The sequence below is a fragment of the Camelus dromedarius genome, chromosome X (genome assembly GCF_036321535.1).
Source record: "Camelus dromedarius isolate mCamDro1 chromosome X, mCamDro1.pat, whole genome shotgun sequence".
NCBI lineage: Eukaryota > Metazoa > Chordata > Mammalia > Artiodactyla > Camelidae > Camelus > Camelus dromedarius.
The window spans coordinates 85,654,373-85,677,771 of NC_087472.1; the positions used below are offsets into that span (position 1 = coordinate 85,654,373).

Sequence of the window (23,399 nt, forward strand, 5' to 3'; positions counted from 1 at the left end):
AAAAAGTCTTCAAGCACATTAAGTAACATACACAGGAGTCCCAAGAAAATTAATTATATTAAAATATGGTTAGCAAAAAATTTTAAACCAAATTTGTGATGTAATGATATATGGATTCTTTATTAACACATGAAATAACAAGATCTAATAGTGGGTCTAATAACTACTGACATGTCTAAGGAGTGATGGGAGTAAAATATTTCACAATATCTGCAATAAGAGTAATAAGACATGAGAATATCTGTGACATCTGGTGACAGAGTCACAGCCACTGTTAATTCAGAATTGAATGAAATGCTACATTTCAGCTTGAGATGTAATACTTCTTTCTCAAATAAATTCACATATCCTAGATTAAGAAGCCCAGGTGCAGGAGAAAGAGGAAGGGCATTGGGGTTGTGATATCTGACTCTGATAATTTCATGTTAGATGAACTTTGTCATATTTCTTAATCTGACTTTAAAGTGCTGAAGTTACAGAGTTGCATAAAATTATCTGTAAAGATCAAAGATAACATATATTTGGCTCTTCGAGCAAATAGCAAGTGTTTGCTACGTGGTAAATATAATTTTTTCACATAAACATAGTATAGAAGAATATTTGTAAAATAGAGGCAACTATTTCACTGTTAATTTTGCTCCTTCTTCTGACCTTTCCCCCCTACTATGGTTTGATTTATTTATTATAGTCTTAAAATTATAGTCCGTATAGTATTTAGTATCCTACATTTTTTTACTTAAAAATAATATGATAAACATTTTTGTGCTTTTCAAAATAACCTCTAAATGATATATAGCAGTTTACAATACTAGCAATGTGTGAGAATAGCAGTTTCACTGTATTCAGAGCTACATGTCGTGTTATCATATTAAAGTGAAAATGCCAAATCTGAACTAACAAATTCATTTTTCTAAAAACTCCTGTCTAAAGAGAAGTCAGGATGGTAATTACGGAACTAAAAAGAATTATAGAGGGAGGGTATAGCTCAAGTGGTAGAGCACATGCTTAGCATGCATGAGGTCCTGGGTTCAATCCCCAGTACCTCCATTAAAGATAAATAAATAAACTTAATTACCTCCCCTCAAAAAAAAAAAAAAAAAAGGAGGAGGGTATAGCTCAAGTAGGAGAGCACATGCTTTGCATGTACGAGGTCCTGGGTTCAGTCCCCAGTACCTCCTCTAAAAATAAATAAACCTGATTACCTCCACCACCTCCCATCAAAATAAAATAATTAAATAATATGTTGGCAAATAAATAAAATATTTTTTTAAAAAACCTTAGAAAAAAGAATTACAGACATTGAGACCATTACATATCAAAACTTATTAATTATGACCAAAACTGAACTCAAAGGAAAATTCATTGATCTGAGTTGTTATTACTATAATTATAAAAATGGAAGGTATTCTAATTAAGTACTTTTTAAAAACTATAGGAGAAAACAAAATAAAGGAAAAGAACACTGGAAAATCAAAATAAAGACAGAAAATAATGAATTAGGAAGCAAAAGAGGAAAATAAAAAGAATTAATAAAAACCAAAAGCTAGTTCCTTAAAAGGATGAACAACACAGACAAAATGCTGGTGTGTCTGGCTAAAAAGGAAAAGAATTGGGAATGTGAAAGGGCATGTAATCACAGAAATGGGACATTCAAAATATTATAGAACTATACTGTTAGACCTTTATGTCAAACATTTGAAAATCCATATGAACTAGACGCTTTTATAGGGATACATTCATTACAAAAATTAATTCAAAAAGAGGTAGAAAACCTGAATAATTAAATAGTCAGAGAAGTAACTGAGAAGGTTGTCAAATACTTTTCTGGAATCATAAATTCCAACTCTATGTTAAAAAGAATAATAGGTGTTGGCCAAGTAATATTTTTCCAGGAAGCTACCTATTGTTTGACTTTACTGTTTTAGGAACTGCGAAAATTAGGGAAGTCCCCAGTCTGGGCCATATTTACCTTTGAGTTATGATGAAGTGGAAATTTCAGTGCACTAAGCAATTAAATACAATGCCCAAACAATATTTAGATAGTACCCACACATTTTCAGTCTTTATCTGTAAGTGAGAAATTTAAGTTGTCTGAAGGGCCCTGTAATCCCAGAATCTTATAATAAATACTCCGTAAACTAGGACTGGCCTGCCAGAAAAACAGAGGAGTTGTTCTGATTCCTTTTAATAGGCTTTCTAGGGAATGATAATCTCTAATGAAATTTATCCCAAAGGTGATACCGCATTAGCCTAAATAAAATCCAAAATGACTTTTGTTTTCTACATTTGGCAAATCAAGAGTCAGATTGCAACCTAAACAGATTAGGGAACCATAAATCAAAATATGTCAACAGAATTCCTAAACAATGGAGCTTCAAATAGGGGACTTACATATGTTAGTATTTTTCCTTCAGTGCATACATGCAAATATCATAAAGGATATTTTATGTTTTTTTAAAAAAAGATTGAACTTAGATAAATGGGCTTGGGAAGGCCTCTCTGAAAAAAAATGACTTTTGAGTGAAGGTCTGAATGAAGTGAAAGAGCTGGGAGATACATGTAGAAAGTGAACATTATGGGTTAAGGAAATCAAAACTTCAAAGGCCTTCAGGTAGATTGCACCTGGCATTTTAATAGAATTACAAGGAAGCCACTGTAGCACAAAGAACCAGGAGGAAGACAAGTAGGGCACGATATCAGAAAAGTAATAGAGGCAAGATCCTGCAGGGTCTTTTGTCCAGAGAACGGACCATGACTTTTACTCTGATTCCTATGGGGAGCCATTGGATTATCCTGAACAGAGGCGTGTCATAATCTATTAACATGACCCACATTATAAGAAGCAAATTGAAAAGATCATGGTGAAACACTGAAGCATTCCTAATGAAATCAGCATAAAGACAAGGATGTTTACTATCCCTCTTATCACTGAACATTGCTTCAGAGATTCTGACCCATGCAATAAGGAAACAAATAAAATAAAACCTACAGTTGAGAAAGGAAGTAACAAAATTATAATTATTTGCAGATAATATGTGTGTCTATTTAGAAAACCCAATGGAATCTAATGAAAATCTAATAGAAAGACAAATGGACTTCAGTAAGGTGGCCAGATATATCATTTTGATAATTATCAAAACTAAGATATTTGTAAGATACAATGCAGATTTATATAAGAGAAGTGCACCTTAGGTTGCTAAACTGCAATAATATGTATTTTTTTTAAAGCTTTCATAAATGCCAGTGATAAATGATCTGAAAATATAATGAAGGAAAAGATTCCACTCACAAACCTGGAAACATAAAATCCACAGGAGTAAATTGACAAGAAACATACAAGTCCTTCTTCATAAGATCAAAACTTTACCAAATGACATTTTTAAAAACTTAAAGGGAAAATATACCATGCTCCTGTATGGAAAAACTCAGTATTCTAAAAATGTTAATTCTCACTAAGTAACATACAAATTCAATTGAGATTCCAATCAAAAGTCCATAGAATTTTTTTAATTTTTGAGAAATTGATTCTAAAATACAATTGGAAGAATAAATCAGAGAGGACAGCTAAGAAAAATTGGAAATAAATGAATGAATTATAGAAAGTCCAGAAACAAGCCATAGATTTATATAAATTCAGTTTGTGATAAAATTGGAATTTCAAATCATTGGGGTAATTGATCAACAGATGTTATGGGAAAGTTTCGTTTTTTTTCACTAAAAAACAGGTGGATACCCATCTGACACTATTTTAAAAAGTAAGTTCTAACTAATCAAAGATTTAAAAGTTTAATAACTTTTAAATAGGTGGGATAAATGGGTGAAGAGGTATAAATTTATTTTAAAGATTAAAATAAAACCGTAAAAGTACTAAAAGTCAATATAAATTAATACTTTATAATCTTGGAGTCAGAAAGGTCTCTTTAAGCATAGCACAAAATCCAGAAATCTTGAAAGTTCAATTTTGTCAAGGAAAATATTTAAAATTTTGGTGTGGCAAAAAGCCATGAGCCATAAATTGAAAGAGAAATGGCAAAGTAGGAAAATATTTACAGCATAGATTGACCAAGAGTTACAGTCCTCAAAATAAGCATCACAGTATGAAAAAAAGGGCAAAAGATAAAGACAGTTTAGAAACACCTCTGCATTCAATGACTTCAATTTCAACATTTTTCTGACAAGTGCATAGAAAGGTATGTATTGGATATTTGGGGCAATTTTGTTTGTATTAGTAAATACCGCAAATTTACCAAGTGTCCATTACTTAAAAGGTTCGTTAAATTAATCATGGTACAACTCTAAATAACTATATAGTCATTAAAACAATGAGCTAGATCTACACAAACTGAAATGAAGCATGTCCCTTAAAAATTGTTCATTTAAAATTATAAGCTGCAAACTATATGTATAGAACTGTTACACATACTTAATTGTAATATCTTATTAATACATACAAACCATACACAGATACACATTTAGATATATGAACATACGTTTATGCATAGAGAAATGTCTGGAATGATATAACTAAAATTTTTAGTAATAAGAACAGTGAACACTTACATTGCAGTTACTATGTACCCTGTTCTAAATGATAAATGAGGACATTATGCTAAGTGAAATAAGCCAGTCACAAAAAGACAAATGCTGCATGATAACCCTTACATGAGGAATCTACAATACTCAAACTCCTAGAAGCAGAGAATAGAATGACTGTTGCCAGGGGCTGGGTGGGGGAGAGGGGAAATGGGGAGTTTTTTCCTCAATGAGTATAAAGTTTCCACCATACAAGGTGAATACGTTCTAGAAATATGTGAAGAGACTAGATGTCATATTAAGTGTTCTTACCACAATAAAAAATAATCACAAATATACATAGCCTTTGACCCAGCAATTCCACGTCTAGGGATTTACCTTTCAGATATATCCATACGTGTACAAAATGATATATGTACAAGGCTATTTATTATAGCATTATTTGTAATGCAAAATATTGGAAATAGTCCAAATAGTCCTCCATATGGGACTGGTTAAATAAATTAGGGTTCATTCACACGATGTAATACTATGTGGCAATAAAAATGGAAAGTCCTATATGGACTGATTTAGGGTGATTACTAAGATAGCAAAGTGCTACCATTTGTATTAAAAAGGCAGGACAGAATTTAAAATATATGCCTTTTTCTGTGTGTGTGCATATATATATATATATATACATGGAACATTTCTGAGAAGACAAGACACTGGTAACACTGACCGTCTCTCGGGAAGTGAACTAAATTGCTAGAGTGCACAGTTGATGTTTTTCTTTTTACACTTTTTAAGCCACGTGATTCTTACTATCTATTCAGAACATTAATTGGATTAACATTTGGAAAAAAAAAAACATGCAAAGAGAGGCTGACCTTTGGGCTCGATAGATGTACTTAGAGTTCCCCGTGAGTCGGTAGAGCAGCAGAAAGACATAGGCACTGCCAGCCACCCCGTGGCAAATCCCTGGCCCCTTCTTCAGCAGGCCCTTCTGCCATGTGAGTTCCCCACAGCGGATACATGTGTCCAGGTACTGTGGCTTCTTGGAAACCAGATAAGCTTTGGCGAACAGATAGGCAATTCCTGTGAAAACATCAAAGATATCAGAGGTGATTTTTCAGGGCTTAATACTATAAAGCAGAACTTCTCAAACTGGAAAAGTCTGACAAATCACCAGTGTATTGGTAGAATATTCACTCTAATCTAGTAGGACTGATGTGGGGCCAGAGATACTGTATTTCTAACAGCCTTTCCAGGGATCACATTTCAAGCAGCAAGGCTATGGAATCTCCTACAAGGGAGTCTTATTTAACCTGTGCGATTTAGCTTAAGTTGTTTGCGTTGTATCATGGTACTGGCCCCTAGAGAAAGAACAAGAACATAGATTGATAAAATCCAAAATTTACAAATGGGTTAATATTTAATGACGCCATACCCTGGGAAGCGCTGTGCGTACCTGGCTATTTGGAATGGCTAAGTGTTTATACAGTTTGCACATTCCCCCCAGATGTTCAGTATTGGTAATGTAAAAGTACTTACGACCATACACCTTTTCTTAAGAACAAAACTGGGAGCCCTTCCAAAAACAACAATGATCCCAAGTGATCTGGCCAAGACTCCTGCTTCAGCTGTAAAGTGAGTCCCTCCCAACTTGATTGTTCCAAGGAAAGACACCTTCCTTCAAAACTCCTCAACAAAGGCAATCTCCATTACACAGGCAGGAACAGAAACAAGAGAAGTGACAGCTATTAATAGGAACGATTTCCCTCAAGTTCCAGGTGCTTGCATTCAGAGAGGAGATTAGTAACGCAAGATCACTCCCTCTCCTGCATGGCCTCCCTCTCTCCTATAGAAAGTGAGCCAGGCTGGAATTTAGTAGAGATTTTGACTAGCTCATTCATCAGGGTTATCTCAGCCTTTGTCTTTGACTGGGCTCTTTTACAGCTCTGTAGAGATAGAAATTACCTTGTAGAAAACAGATAGTAATGTAAATAATTCCTGCCTCTAGAAACTCACATCTGTCTGGTAGACATTGGATTGACTTCCCTCAGCCTCTGTGGAAGCAGCTAGTTTTGCATCTATTAAGTAAATTCATGTCAGCGTTCCTCATGGCCTATAAATATGTCTGCTCTGTGGATTTTCCTTTGAATCAGCTGTAACACTTCTCTGGTTCCCTCATTAATTTATGAGCCAAATAAAATTGTTGACATATGTTTATATTTGTATGAGAGTCATGATTTTATTCTTTTAAAAATTTATCGTTTAAATTTTGATAAGCAGGTAACAATGGGCTCTCCGCTGATCATGTCACCTGTAACACTATCTTCCTTCGGTTTTAGGAACCAAGTACCTCCTGCAAATTAAAGAATGGTTTTAAAAGAAATTGAACTTATTTAATTAAACGTTCATTCATTCCCTGCATCCATTCATCTGAAAGTTTTCATAGATGATCTACTGTATGCATAGCCCTCGGCAGGGCCAGCTTCATGGGCGTGTGACCTGTACAGCCTCACAAGGGCCTTCCAGAAGGGCCCCATGCTGGATTTAATGCTCTGCTGCTACCATCTTGAAATTCTTAACCATTTTTTAAATAGGGCTCTGCATTTTTATCTTGTACTGAGCCCCCTAAATGATGTAGCCAGTTCTGGCCCTGGGTGATAGAAAAAAATGCTAAACATGATTCCTGCCCTTCAGGAAGGTGTTGTCTATAAAGGGAGAGAAAAATATGTACCCGTGACTGGTACGCAATAGGACATGTGGTTCATGACACTGTTGGGGCATAAAATGAATGATGCTGTCAGTAATACCAGCGGGATCAGAAAAGTGGAAGTTCCCGGACGGAGACAGAAGCCTGGACGGGAGCAGGGCTTTCTACAGGACTTTGTAACATGCATAGGAAACTCCAGGCCCAAGGGGAGACGGAGAGAGGGGCAAAGATTCAAAGCCACAACAAACAAGCCACATGCAGGCCAGTGGGGTAGTATTCTAACCAACGGGGCAATGAGGTGGAAGGACAGATTGGGTTCACATTTTGGATGGGTTTACAAGTCCAATTAGGCAGCTTGGACTGTATTTGTGGGCAGTAGGGAACCAATGGGAGCATTTTGCTGTGAATTGGTTGGTTTTTACTTTTAACGATGTGATTAGTATTACAGACAAAATGTCCCACAATGGTGACAACTGAGACCTAAAGAAGGGCAATGCAGTAGCTATGAGTTGATCATGTTGGCAGAAAGATGGCAAAGAGGCTAATGAAAGAGATATCTCACAGGATTTGGTGACTGTTTAGATATTAACTGAGCACCGACTATACACTAGGACAGTAGTAGGTGCTAAAGTTTTAAAAAGCCCCTGACTTCATAGTGTTTACAACCTACCTGGGGGCGTTAATTAGGCTTGTGAGGGGTAATAGAGGTGTTGTGGAAACATGGGAAGGCTCCTAACCTACACTTGGAGGTAGGAAAGGGTCACTAGGGGAGCCACACCATCTAACCTGGGTACCAAATGAAGGATGAAGAGGAATGAGTCAGATGAACTGAAGCCCCTCATGCTGGCATGGATCCCTTTACTTTACTGGCAGGTGCCCCATCTCCCAGTAGCTGTAAGTTGGCTGCTAACAAAGTTGACAGCTGCCCTCTTCTTGGGATATTTGCCCTCAACCAATGTGAGGCTACGCTGTGCACCTACCCCTGGTGGATTTCGGTCAATGACTGACTGACAAGGTACAGAAGGTCAGCTCCCTCCGCCTCAAGACAGACCAACTCTGTGGTGTCAGCTGTGCTTCATAGCTTCCCCCTGGAATCTAGATGAGCTAGTCTCCAAGTGAGACACAGAGAGCCCTTTCTGACCTCCTGCCATTCTCCTCCGCTCCCTCTACATGAAGCTTTTTACTTCCCTAAAACCAAATCACCCGCAGTTTCCCTTCCTTCACCATGTGGTTCCATGCTTCTTTCTGACTTTTCTTGGAAGAAACATCCTAGCTTTCTTAGTCTGGCCAGCTTATCTCAGGCATCACCTCTTCCAGGAAGCCTTCCTGGAATCTGGAGGAGGATAAGAAATTCCTCCTCTGAGCTCCCAGCGCTCCTTATACAAACCTTAGCACTTAAACAGTATCATATTAAAATGACCTGCTTTTTTAATATAAATAAATAATTTTATAGCAGTATAGTTGATTCACAATATTATACTACTTTCAGGTGTACAACATAGTGATTCAGTACTTTTACAAACTATACTCCATTAAAAGTTATAAGGTAATGACTAATTGCCTGGGCTGTACAATATATCCTTGTTGTTTATCTATTTTATACATAGTAATTCGTATCTTTTAAGCCCATACCTCTATCTTGCCCCTCCCCCCTCCATTTCTCCACTGGTACCCACTAGTTTGTTCTCTGTATCTCTGAGTCTGTTGGAATTACCTGTTTTCACGTCTGCCTAGTATAGAGCCAACTACCCAAGGGCAAGTACTCTGTCTTACTCATTTTTGCTCCCCTGTCTGTGGTGTGGTGGTTGACACATGGCAAGGCCTCTGCAAATGTCTGCTGACCACGTAACATCCCATCTCTCAGCCCAGCGATCAGAGATATGGAAGGAAGAATGGATAAGATGGTCCAGTTGCTATACCAGGCCATTAGGCCCAACCAGCTTACTAGGTATGGATCCTGTGGTTCTGGCCAGAGAGAAGGGGCCTCTTCCTGCAGCCTGGATCACAGAATGGTACCTGAAAGGGACCCTGAAAAACTTCTAGACCTGTTGTCTCCTAACCTGACCTAATGAAACCCACAATTGGGTGGTTTACTTTAAAAGGACAGAATGGTGCTTTTTATGGGAACAGTGTCATTTCGTCATGGGAACACTGATTATTGTGCATTGATAAGAAACCTGAGGCAGCAATGATGTATGTCTTTGCCAAATACGACTGGGAAAAGAAATTATTACTTAAGAAATACGGTTTGGGAGGCTAAATCTCAGAAAACATGCAATCTAGCAGAGCCTGATGATAGCCAAACTTGGCACATACAGTTTCAACATCCTAGAGAATCAGTGCACAGGTCCATTTTGGGATCTGTAATTTCACTAAAGCACGCATTGTACAGTGTGCTACCAAGCTTAGTGACTGCAAAAGCCCGTGCTGTTCTCTAGTCAAAGTCACCTACCCAGAAGTCCTCATGAAATGATTTAAAAAAAAAAAAAAAGCTACACCTGTGTTTCACATAGCGTAAAGGAAATGCCCTGTCAGTGTTACCACAGTAATGACAGAACATAATGTGATCTTGAGTTTATTTTAGCCACAGCATTTGTTTTAATGATTTTGTAAATGACTTTCTTCCTGTATTTCAGAATCATTAAGGCTAGGAAGGGGTCACATGAACGTGCCTGCTCTACTTCATTGCATTTAGTGAGAAAAACTCAATGTCACACTGGGTATTTATAAATGTAAGTGTCTACTAACCTTTTGGGACATAACCCTCAGGAATGGTGAGGGTCCACTGTACAAAAACAGTCTGTGGTGATAAAAAGACTCGGAACTCCCCTGGTAACCATAAGTTTGTTTTCTATGTTTTTGAGTCTGTTTCTGTTTTGTAAATAAGTTTGTCTTTTTTTTAGATTCCACATATAAGAAATGATATCATATGGTATTTTTCCTTCTCTTTCTGGCTTACTTCACGTAGAATGACAATCACTAACTACTATATATAAAATAGATAAACAACAAGCTTCTACTGAATAGCACAGGGAACTATATTCGATATCTTGTAGTAACCTATAATGAAAAAGAATATGAAAATGAATATACATATGTATACGTATGACTGAACTATTATGCTGTATCTCAGAAATGGACACAACATTGAAAACTGACTATGCTTCAATTAAAAAAAAAACAAGACTGAGTTTCACTGCTCCATCTCAACATGCTCATTTCACAGATGAAGAAACAAAGGCACAAAAGAAACAGTGGTTCCCTCAAGGTCACTTAGCTGGTGACTCCTGGAGCTACAATCAGAACCCAGTGTTGTTAACTTAGAGTCAAGAAGTATATCCATGCTGCTGTCATCTGTAGAGGTGTGTTGAAGGAAACAATTATAGGGGGAAATAAGGTATCACTGATGAAGTTCCACATTGTGGATCATCTCTGGCAGGTTTTTAATCACAGAATCATTCTGCTTCCCCAAACCATCTGCACTGTTCATAAATTTCCTCTCAGAAAATGTTTTCCTCAAACAAGTGAAAATTATTTTTCTAGGTCATCTCCTGTTTCAGAAATTTTGGAGAGCTTACCGTTGCTAACTTCAGAGATATCCTGATGGTCTTTGACCGGCACTTATCAGACTTATAATCACTCTCGACGCTATTTTTAGCAAATCTCTTAAAAGGAAGACCAAGCCCCTTGAGGTGGAAGTGCGGGCTGGCAGACATAATGGGCTCCATTTGGTTCTTTATTCACTTGTGAATTGGTTTATTTTGGGTAGTCCAGTGACTACGTGGGTTGAATGATTTTGCTTTGCAACCTATGTTTAATCTTGCCGAGATACTGAACATGAATGATAGATGAGGATAAATAAAGTCCCCAAGGTGATACATCCTACGCTGTACTGTTATGGTACATGATTTACAAAGACAGATGGGATGTGATGTACAAAAAGAATGGAATAACTGCCCTTCAAAACACCCACATCAATTAAGTGACCCAGCCATTCATTTTAGGAGACTATCTTCCCATTCTTTACAGGGCTTTTACTATACATTGAATCCTTTAAAAATATGCTGTATTTAATTTGGGACATCTCCAAAATTCAAGGATCCTGGCGTGCTTGGAGGATATCCAAAGACCATCACTGAAAATGATTAAAGGGAATGGGAAATGGGAGTGTTGAGCATCACATGGAGAGATAGTTCCAGAATGGTAAATAAGTGTTGTTTTCCTTCAAGAAGTTCAAAGCAAGGAAACACGGGCTCAAATTATCACTGGTGAGAATTAGCTTGGACATAATGCACACTGCCCTGGAGCTGGCACAAGTACGCAGAGGAGCCTTTGAAGTCCTTCCTTCAGTAAAAGTGGCAGGCAGAGAAAATACGGCCAATGGACTAAGACTCACACTATTTTTGTCAACTCAAACTGTACCAAGGAAAAAATGAAATTCAATTGGATTAAAGAACATTAATTACGTAAGGAAGGGAAAGGAAGTAATAAAAATCAGGTAACTAAAGAGAAATCAAATACATTTTAAAGCTGTACTCATGGCATTGAAGCATAGCCTTGAAAATTAAATATACTCCTAATCAAAAATTTTTGTGGTATATTGGTATTTCAAGTCTCTCCCCTGGCCAATCAACCAAAATTAATTGTTTCATTTGAATTTAACTTCTTTCGAATTGCCCCTGCTCTCAGGCCTAATTAGCAGTGTAATGGGATTTTTTTTTTAAAGGAAAAGATGAGGTCTGATAAATTTCTAGGCTCAGTTCCTGAGAGTTCACTACAGATGGCTTCTCAGTTCTCTAGATTTTTTTTAGGTGATAGTGGAAACCCACATTTGAAGAATTACAGAAGTCTACCTCACACCTTAATGTGCATACAAATCACCTAGGGATCTTGTTAAAATGCAGATTCTGATTCAGTGGGGCTAGGGTGTGGCCTGAGATTCTATATTCCTAACCAGTTCCCAGGTTGCCCAGGCCATTAGCTCAGGGGCTACATTTTGAATTGCCAGGCTCCAGGTCTGCACTGTCCAATGAAGCCACTGAGCAGTTGCAACGTGGCTAGTCTGAACTGAGATGGGAGGTAAGTATAACACATACATGGGATTTTGAAGACTAAATATTTTTTAAAATGCAAAATCACTTGATTTTTAAATTGGTTGCATGTTGAAATAATATTTGGGTATATTGGGTTATAGCTATTATTAAAATTAATTTCACCTGTTTCTATGTTTCTAATCAGGCTACTAAAAATTTAATTTCATATGTGGCTTATACTATATTTTATTGGACAGTACGACTTTTAATTTGTATGCAGATCATATATTTTTAAAATACGGGATCATTTCTGGAGAGCCTTTCCAGATGGAAACTTTTGCGGCTTTGAAAAGTTTCATCTTGGCCTTTTATCTCACGTGGTAATAGCGTAAGATGAGAAATACCCTCACTTCTCAGAAAAGGCATGTGTCTTTGGCTAAACCGGATGAAAGGCAACATTTTCAGATAATAACATGAGTGAGACCTGGGGCGCCGTGGCACCAGTGCACCAGCTCGTTCTCTCTCTCGATGGCCTCGCCCAGCTCAGGCGGCCAGTTGCAGTTCTGTTCTTGCTCCATGAGGAAGTCCACGCTCTGCCACACCAGCTCCTGATCTGAGGGCTTGAGGTGCTCATGGTATGAAAGAAGCATCTGGAGAATGGACGACAGGCCATGAGCTGCTCCTATACAGATAAGCAAAGCATCGTTAATTTATGTAATTGGGAGGAGAACCAGTTTAATGTAGTGAAAAAACCATCATGGTAAAAAAAAAAAAAAAAAAAAGAATGGCAATATTATTTGACAGCACACATAGTAATATGATAACTGAGTTGCCTAAGAACTAGGCTTCTGGGGAACATACGTTAGAGAGGGGTGGGCAAACCACAGCCTGCAGGCCAAATCCCCCCAGTGCCTGTTTTATAAATAAAGTTTTATTGAAACACAGCCACCCTCATTCCCTTGTATATTGTCTATGATGGCTTTTGTGCTACAATGGCAAAGTTGTATTTGTGACAGAGACTATATGGCCACAAAGCCTAAAATATGTATTACGTATCCTTTTATAGAAAATTTTAGTGATCGACCCCTGTTTTAGAGTAAGTATATTTTATTAAACTTTGTAAAAAAATAGCTTTTATGAAAATGTTCCTAAAGTGCTTGAAAATAATTTGTTCTAGGTATCCTCAACATTCATTCATTCATTCAACACATGAGAATTAAGCACCTACTATGTGCCAGGTACTGTTCTAGGTGCTGAAGAGAGATCAGTGAGCAAAACAGATTAAATCCTTTCTTCTGTAAAGCTAAACATTAGTAATTGGTATTAATTTACTTAAGCCTTCACACTGGGTACTGAGCATTGTCCAAGCCCTGGGGCTACACAGATGAATATGGCTTGCTCCATACCCTTGAAGACCTTCCCATCCAGTCCAGTGAGAAAATCAGACTTGTTAATAAATAATTAGAACATGAGGTGATAAATGCTCTATCAGAGATGCGTTCCGGAAGCTAAAAGAGAACCGAGGAAGGAGAGCTTAATGTGGCCTCGGAATGGAGGGGGCACTGAAGGTTCCATACAGGTAGAATCAACTGAGCAAAGTCTTGGAGAATTCCTAGGAGTTCTAGCAAGGGGTACTGCATGAGCAAAGCCCTTAGCCTGCCTTTGGAGAAGGAATTAGTTCAGCAAAGCTAAAAGCCAGCCCAGCTACTGTAGGAGTCTTCACTCACTTCTAATGAGTAGAATGGTGATTGGTGGGTGGTGCTGGGGTCAACATATTCCAAGGGCTTCCTCTTTAAACTCAACTCTATAATGTTGTTAAAGTTTTCTCTTTGCATTCGGGCACTCAGAACTCTTGACTCCCCAGAAATAGCCTTCTGGTTGTATCTAGTCGAAAATTCTATTATTCTTGAAATTCAGCCACGAAACTTGAAGGGACCTTTCTTTCACTGGATTTTAAATTGTTAGGAAAAAAGTTTTGCTTTCAAGGAAAATATTTCAGCATTAGATAGAAATCTGGTTTGTGCTATATGTATATGTAAATGGCTAGAATATTAATTTCTCTAAGAAAGGAGAAAATGAAAGGAATAGTTCTGTTAGGGAACTCTAGCAGACAATATCATTTTGCCTATCATTCTGCCTGAGGCTTTCTCTGGCCATGGGAGTGTGCTCAGCCCGCAGCGGCAGGGCTGAAATCCTAGGAAATTAACAGCTCTGGGAGCAGCCTTCAATCCATAAGGCAGGGAGTTGGTGGATGAATAGACCAACTTCCTCATCCCTTGGGTGGGACGATTCTGAGGCATAGTCTATACACACTAGAAGAGTCCCCAGTGGAGCTGAGCCTCAGTTACCCAGAGTTACTCATTATCATATCCTTATTAACTTTCTCTACTATCTCACTTCTGCATTCTTCTATCAACACTTTCTGGGATCACCTCCCAAATAAATAATTTATACCCAAATCCTTGTCTCAGGCCCTGATTCTAGGGAAACTTAGACAGGAACTTAAAGGTTCGTTGAGAAAACGTTCAGAGAACTGTTAGTCTCTATGCTCATTGCTGAAGCTGTTCGTAAGTCACTCATTCATTCATTTGGGGACCCTCATTACATACAGGCTCTTGGTAAAGGTCCAGGGATCATAAAAATATATGAGAGAAACTCCTTATCCTGAAGGTGCCCAGGGCCTGCTAATGCAGTTGGACAGGTAAAGCACTAATGACAGTGTGCTGTCATAAGGGTGCCAACAGAAGTGTGGCAGGGTGACCGGACACTAACCAATTTTGGTTTTGGGTAAACTTGAATGTTTTTCCAGAGAGGGTTCAAGAAACCCTTTTTTTCCAGAAGCACAAAGTTTCTCAATAGATCTAAAAATACTGGAGCAGAATCTTCAAGTCTAGGAGAAGTGTGTATGACAGATTGATGAATGGGTCAGGGGAAGCCAGGCATTCTAGGCAAAAGGAACAGGAACAAAGGTGGCAAAGATGTGAGAACACTTTGCTTGATGGAGACTATGCTGGACAGAACCAGGAAAGGGAGAAAGAAAGCTTGAGTTTGGAGGAGGAGGCAGGTGATCTACAAGGAGCCTTGTAAGTCATGCTGGAAAGGAGTGATGGGGAGCCACTGAATAATTCAAAAGGGGATGAACTAACTTTCACTTTACATACCCCAGATCTCAAAAGTAGCCACTGTGATTCAGTAGCCTGTTATTAACCCACTAATGTTAATAACTTGATTAGGAGTTTGGGATTCATAGATACACATTACTATGTATAAAATAGATAAACAACAGGGATCTCCTGCACAGCACTATATTCAATTTCTTGTAATAACTTATAATGGAAAAGAATCTGAAAAAGATGTATGTATATGTATAACTGAATAGCTTTCCTATACACTCGAAACAATGTAAATTGACTACACTTCAATAAAAAATAAGAATTAAAAAAAAACCTTTAAAATGTCAGTAGCTGAATCCTGTTTCCCTGTGAATAGGAATAGTTACTACTGGCAATGAGTGTATAAACTGCTCACAAACTTTCAGCAAAACTGGGCTAATGAATTCACAGTCTAGAACAAGGATTTTCGTCTTTTGTGAAAGGAATAGTTAAAATAGCTACATTTCTGACAGGTAGACTCTGAAAACAAATATGAAATTGTGATTTGTAGTATCTACCAATATTTGTTTTTCAATGGCATTTTAAAGTGTCCCCAGTTAAAGCAATTGTGATGACCTACGTCAAAACCAGAATCTTCCAGTCTTTAGTCAGAGCTGACATAGAGACTCCCTTTGTCCTCCAGGCCTTTGCCAACACCTTCACTCACCCAAGTATTCGGTTCCATAGTAAGAATACATCAGAGGGAATGGTTTCCGCTTTTTCATTGCATACTGCTTCCCAGAGTCCAGAATCGCCTGGCAAATTGATTTGATCTGTGCCGGGGTCAGCACCTGAGTAAGGAAATCAAGAAGCAGAAGTCAAGTCATGATCTTCATGGTTCCTCAGAGACTGGATTTCCTTGCTTAAAAGGCCTATCCCCCCAATCCTTTTCCTATCTGTAAATAAGCTTAGCCCACCATATCTTTTTTTTTTAAACCACTGATTCTCTCTTTGCTGTCAAGTTTATCTACCCTGTTCATAAAATTTGCTGTTTTGATAGGAAATACACACCTTTACTGCTACAGGCTTTTATAAAATGCAAAGACCACCTGACAGCTGTTACATCATTAGTCCTTGTCACAGAAACAAGAAGTTGTTCAGGAAAGAACAAAGACTGGTCCGAAGCAGTCATGCTTGACAAAGCTGTTACTCCTGATGTATGGTGCAGGTCTGGCCCAGACAATGGGCCTTCAATTTGTGTCATTTAGCCTGTGCTTATAAAGTCACAATTCTGATTAGCTGCTGCCTGACAGACTCGCTGTGGCCTTCTGCATTCCCTGAATGAAACCAAAGTCCAGTAAGTACCGAGGCAAAATAACTTTCACTATCAAAATCACCCTGCATAGAGAATGGCTCAATTGCAGTGACATGCAGTCTTCCAGATTTTATTCATCCTACCTACAGTCAGTTTGGGGACTATAGACATTAAAATGTCCTCAAGCCTACCAAGCATCATTGAGTTCATTAGGATTCTGCTCAAGTCTGCGATGTCCTCCGCCCCCTACTCTTCCTTGGGGCAGGTGAGATGCTCCCTTCGGCAGGCACACTCCTCATGTCACCGTGATTCTTCGGCACAGCACCTGTTGTGTTATCTCTCTGTCTCTCTCTCTTTACTAGATGACCAGATGCAAAGACTGTGGCACCTCATCATTTTGGTATCCTTGGTTCCTAACATTGAGCCTGAGGGGCCTTTGGCAACTGATGAGTAAGTGCCAGGGGTACTGGCATGAGAAGCAGAGCCCCCCTCCCTTCTTTCCTTTATTTGTGCCCTGCTTCCCTCTTTCCCTTCCTTCCACAATTATTTCTGAAGCGCTTACTGTATGCCAGGAAAGCCTGTTTGAGATGCCAGAGATACAACAGTGAACATGATGACAAGTTCTTTACTCTCATGAAGCCACCCTTCCAAAAGGGCAGACCTGCACAAGAAAAGTACTAGTCAGAGAAGAAAAAAAAAGTCGCCTGAAGTTCAGCTTTGGCCTGACTGATGAATTGGGGATCAAAGAACAGTCTAGTGGATTGTGGCCTCTTTCCTAAGGCTCACATATAAAATCTGCCTACCTGATAACTGCCATAAGACTCAGCAATTCCTTTTGAAATAACTAATGATTTCTTAAGTCACAATTTGTTCCTCTGATTTCCCCAACATTAGAACGGCAAAACATGATCCAGGTTTTGGCCTCTTCAAATCTAGCATTTAATTTGGAAAAATAATTACATAAAGAGGAAGTTGTTCATTAATTAATTATGCCAATTAACATTACTCAGCTAATCTCCCAGTGAGGCCCTGTGGTAGGTATTGTGGAGGGAATTCTAGAAAGCCTGGGACATGTTTTTTCCCTCCAGGGAACTTACTATCCAGTTCTGGGGACAGACACAGACAAAGCCTATAATAGAGCAGCTAAGAGTCAGGAGCCGAAGGGTGGAAAGAAAGAGTAACGCAGAGTATGTCACATATCAGCTTCACTAAGATTTTACCAGCTCCTTGCTTTCCATCTGGTTGTTCAGAAACAACTATGTCATGGCTTTCAACTTCATTTCCCGTTTATTAGCTACTTATCTTTGCCTCTTGGGTTTACTCCTCCTCTCTGCCTAACATTGCTGAAGACCCCATCTTCCCACGCCTTCCTGCCATCATTTCAGGGCTCAGCCTTGGGTCTTTACTTAGCTGAATGCACAATTCTCCTAAATGATTTTCTCCTCTGCATCTACTCGAATTGCGACCACAACTTCATTTGCTCTTAAAAACATCTTACTCTCTCTGTGCCTTTATCAGTACTGACCAATCTTACATGTAGCCTTACTCAACTTAATACCTTGCATCATCTGTCTCATATCAACCCCTCCATCCTGGCTCGCTTTCAGAAACCTGCTAAAACCCTTAAATGCATGAACTTAAGAGGAGTCTAACCTGGTCCCATCCTATAATTCCCTGGGAATTGATGGGACTCTTCACCTGAACTGAAGTCCTGTCTCCCACTATTGGTCTTGAACCCATATGACACGCAATTTTTGTGATAGAAAAAGGCCACTGAATTTTCAGGGTATATACTCATTTGAATTACTAAAATTCTCCCTATTTGCTTTCTGTGCCAATAATTGAAAATTGGATTATTCTTTCCTCAGCTGAACATTTATTCATGCTTCTCTCTCTCTCTCCCTCTCTCTTGCTCTCTCTCCATCTGCTTGTTTCCGACCCAAAAAAAGAAAATCAACTTGAGTGCTATGTGCTGCCCTCTCTTTTTCTTTCCATCCCTGATCCACAGCTCTGAAAGGAGAATGAGTCTATAAAATGTTTCAAAACCTCCTCAGTCATGCATCATGTCTGGGTGGTTTCCTCTTATCTCTCAGAAACACTGTGAAAAACAAAGAGAAACCGCGCTTGTTGGGCTGGATAAAGACCAGTTATGTGTGGAGTTCTTTATCTCTGGGAACAGACAAGACCTACCCTTGGCTTTATTGATCAGCAAATAAAAAAAGAAAACAGTGCTCATGAAAAGTGTGCGGAAGGGAACACTGACAAAGAGGGCGCTCTTCCCACCGCCCCCTCAACAAACAGTATGTGAAGAAAGAAGATAAGATGGGGGAGGGGCTGCTTGGTGGTCTCTCATCTGTCTGCTCTCGGACATCCCGCCAGTCCCCACTCCTAGCACCAAGGGACACGCACATGAGCACACACCCCTGCAAGATGACGGCCTCTGTGCATCTGAAACAGTCTGAGGCCTTGGGAATGAGGAAATGGCATTTCCACTGGGGGAAAATGGGGCAATGGGTGATGGCTGGGAGGGGCTCCCTGCTGCCGTTATCAAAACCGACCCAAATTCCCTCTCCTGTATTTGTAGCACATAAGGTCTCTGTGTGTTTGGCTATCTTGCATGGGTTTGGTTCTTTAAATAAAAATTTGTTTGCATTGTATTAAAATAAATTAAGAGATTGAAAAATACAAAGCAATTCTCCAGTGGTTTCGTTTAAATAGTGTCATTAGTTTAACCGATTCCCTCTGCAGCTCCTTGAACAGAGGTGTTTATTGTGAAATATTCCTATTGGGCTGGGCTCTGAGTACGAAGAGACCAAGGAGCCATAAAGCCCACGCTGTTTCTTGGCCCTGCCTAAAGGTCGTGCTCTGAGGGAACCACCTTCATGCCCAGCCCAGGAGAGCTGACCCTTGTTAAGGAGATGAATGAAAGGGACCAAACTGCACAAAGCTTGCCTCACCACACAGCTCTTTCCAGGGCAAGTGTCCCGCCCACATGCCCTCTGAAGTGGCAGTCTTTGCTAGCTTTATAGCAACCACTGCCAACATCAGCAAGCAACAGTCCAAAATGCCCGGAGTATCGGTCTGCCCACCCAGATGGAACGCAGAAAGCCCCTCCAATATCCCACCAAACACCTATAAAACAGCAAGCACCTGACACTAACTTACGTGTTTTCCTCCAGCAATTCATTTCCCCCAATCTTTTGCCCCACCATTCCGGGGGTAGTATAGGCTTCTGCTCAGAAACACAAACAAGCTATCTGATGGCCATGGAAATCAAAGCTTTGAGGAAAAAAGGCTTTTTAGTTGTTAGAACCTGTATTTTAGTAAGTCAAGTTGATAAACAATAGACTTAAAGGATATGTAGAGTCAGGATGGATGGAGATACAGCTGTTCAAAGTGCGAAGAGCTGACGTGGGACAGAAACCAGGAATTTGAAAGTCAGAGTGGAGTTCCTAGCCACATACCCTTGTGCTACGCATTAGGAGAGATCCTATAATCCCCTAGAAAGGTTTGGGGATCTATAGGTAGTTTGGAGGTGGGCCCCCCTCCCTCCTGGAATTTGGGGGAGATGGTGGCCTCAAAGATGTGTCTCTTGCCTCAGGGGTGGGGCCAGTAAAAGCGATTCCACTGCACGGCATGTCCGCAAGAGAGCCAGCGACAATCCTGAGTTTCCTGTGGGTACCATGATCGAGCAGGAAATCATCTCATACCCAAATGTAAAGTTTTCTAAAAAATTCCCAGTCCAAATTAAAAAGTTAAGGAAACTTTTTTTTGGGTACGAAGTCAATATAAACACATGGTTAGATTTTTACTTTTGATGCCTTTTTGGGGTTGTGATTCAGTTGGAATCTACTGGGTTACAGATAAGAGCCAGGCTTTCAGGAAATCTCTGGAGTGGGTGGAGGTTTACCTCAGGTGTTGAGAAGATAACCAGGCAAGAACACTGCACACCATGATTTCAATGATCAGACTACCCAGAAAAGAGAAGCATCAAGAATGGTAAATTCTCTTCCAATATGCTGTGCGTATGAAAAACGTGTCCAAATCAGCAAACTCCAGTGGGGAGCTCTCTTAGCCAATGTGGCCAGGTTTGTTATTTTCTTAATTAGTCTCCAAATGGGGTACGTGTGCTGGTGCAGAATGAGCAAGTGCCTTCCATCTGGGCTTCCTGATGCTCCCTGACCATTATTATGCTGGGTGATGAGGAATGGGTTGCTCTAGTTGGTGATTATCTTCCAATCATGAAAGGGATTCAGCAGGGAATTTCAGTGATAAACATTTGGTCCCAGATACCATTTCAAAGTTGTTTCTTCTCCCTTCTCATGTCAAGAAACCCAAGTCAAGAAAACACTGGAAACCAGAAAAGAAAAACAGGTTTTACCCCATTCTTGCAGACTGACTGTTGGCTTTAAAGATTTATTACAAGTACCTGGTAACCCATTCTGTACCCAGTGTCGGTTGGATGATTTAATTCTGTTTCCTGCAAGACACTAAATGTCTGAGAGCCTGAGTTTCCTTATGTACAAAAAGGGGATCGCAGTGACTTGCAGCACCTACGTCCCCAGGTGATGGTGAGACATTTAAAAAGCAGTTCTTGCTTTTCCCTTCATGAGAACAACGGGGCACGGGTTACCAGCGGGGCTTTTACGGTGGGGCCGTGCCCCGTGAGCTGGAGGAGAAGGAGGTTACTATGGCGGCGTCCTGCTCAGCCATAAAAAGGAATGAAATAACACCATTGGCAGCAACATGGATGGACCTAGAGATTATCATACTAAGTGAAGTAAGTCAGACAAAGACAAATATCATATGATATCACTTATATGTAGAATCTAAAAAAAATGAGACAAATGAACTTATTTACAAAACAGAAATAGACTTGCAGACATCGAAAACAAACTTATGGTTACCAAAAGAGAAAGGGGGGTAGGGATAAATTAGGAGTTTGGGACCAACAGATACACATTATTACATATAAAATAAACAGCAAGGCCCTACACAGGGAACTATATTCAATATCTTGTAATAACCTATAATGAAAAAGAATATATATATGTATAACTGAATCACTATACTGTACACCAGAAATTAACCCAACATTGTAAATCAACTGTACTTCAATAAACAAATAAATAAATAAATAAATTTTAAAAAGCAGTTCCCAATATTTGGCTGCACAATGCAATCACCTGGGGAAGTTTTTAAAAATCCCGATGCCCTGACCACACCCCAAATCAATTACATCAGCCTCACTGGAAATGGGACCCGGGCATCAGTATTTATGAAAACTCTCCAGGTGATTTCAGACTGCGGTCAACTTAGCTTCACCACTTCTTAGCAGTGTGGATTTAGGCAAGTTACTTATATCTCCCAAGCCCCAGTTTACTCATTTGTAAAATATCACAATAATAAGACCTTCCTCCCTCCCTGGATTGCTATGAGGATTCCATATAAGACAGCACAATTCCTGCCCCAAAGCACAAGCACAATGCGTGTAAGCTATGGTTAAAACAGACATCTCAAAGTCCAGTAGCGACTCAACCCCACCATTCAGCACCACAGGCCTTGGAGGTCTGTGCTCAGAATCTCTCTCATAAAATAACCCTGCTGTTGTTCACCTTCCGCCCCTATCCTCCACCCAAGGACCAGCTTGTGTCAGCTTCTGTTCCTAAGTTGCGGTAACTTGTAATTCATCAGCTAGTAATGTATGGCTCTTCACGTCTGTGTATTTACTTTTCCTTTCTCATCACCACACTTTGAGCCTCTCATGGTCCCACTATCCCCAAGCCACATTGCTTTGCTCTTTCAAAAATACTTCTCAAGTTTATCTGGCTTCTAGACATGTCTCTGTCACTAACCAGGTAACTTTAGACCAGTCTTGGGCCCTCAGTTTCCTCACCTGAAAAAAACAAGGAGTTAAAACTGAGGTGGTCTTTAATGTGCCTTTCAGCAAGGGTATTTTGTCATTTTGTGATTCAACACTTTATGACAAACATTTACAAATCTATGTACACTTATTTGGGCACTAATTCTGGGATGCGGATGGGATGGTATGTTTCAGTGGTTTCATTTCTTACAGGCTAGGCAAAAAGTCCTTTGCAATGAGATTATAGTGCATGTTTAACTTGTCCTCTATTCAAGGCATTTTATTTTATCAAGAGGAATATTCTTTTGTGTACTTCTGTCCCAGTAGAAGGCTTAGGGAACTAGAAGTTGTTTTAGCCTCTTGGCATTGGTTACCTGACTATCTGCAGTCTTCGTCTCCCGGTGCCTCCATAGTGAATGACTACATTAATGGCTGCATTATTGACCATTTCACATCAGACCCTCCTCTATGCCACTGTTGAATGAGTATGTCATTGCAGTATTCTCAAACCATGGTTCAACAGACATTTTTCAAGTGCTTGCTGGGTGCATGACACTCTGCTAGAGATTACAGGAATACAGAGATGAGTAGTTGTGTATAATTAGGTATAGAGTAAATGCCTTTCTTATTTGGAAAGGTCAATTCTGATTTCATACTTATGGCTTACACTATTAGTTAGCCAGTCAACATCCATTCTCCCCTTATTCCTTGCTATCTGGATCTCAATTTTATTAAGCTGACAATATGTTTAGCTCTAGGTGACAAATAGAATTAGCCTCAGCCAGTCATGTCAAACCTATTGTCCCTTGCCAGATATTCAGTTCTCAGCCTTCCTTGAAGCTAGAATTGGCTATGTGACCTC

The 23,399-nt window shown here is 39.4% G+C and overlaps 1 protein-coding gene across 1 annotated transcript in view; it reads right to left on the reverse strand.

Annotated features, from left to right (window-relative positions):
* LANCL3 (LanC like family member 3) overlaps positions 1 to 23,399 on the reverse strand; it is a 95,308-nt gene that overhangs the window by 10,155 nt on the left and 61,754 nt on the right. The window contains exons 2-4 of the mRNA XM_031445503.2: positions 16,087 to 16,210; positions 12,752 to 12,949; positions 5,403 to 5,610 (exon numbers count right to left, since the gene is read on the reverse strand). Coding sequence (XP_031301363.1) covers positions 5,403 to 5,610; positions 12,752 to 12,949; positions 16,087 to 16,210 — 530 coding nt within the window. The remainder of the gene's footprint in view (positions 1 to 5,402; positions 5,611 to 12,751; positions 12,950 to 16,086; positions 16,211 to 23,399) is intronic.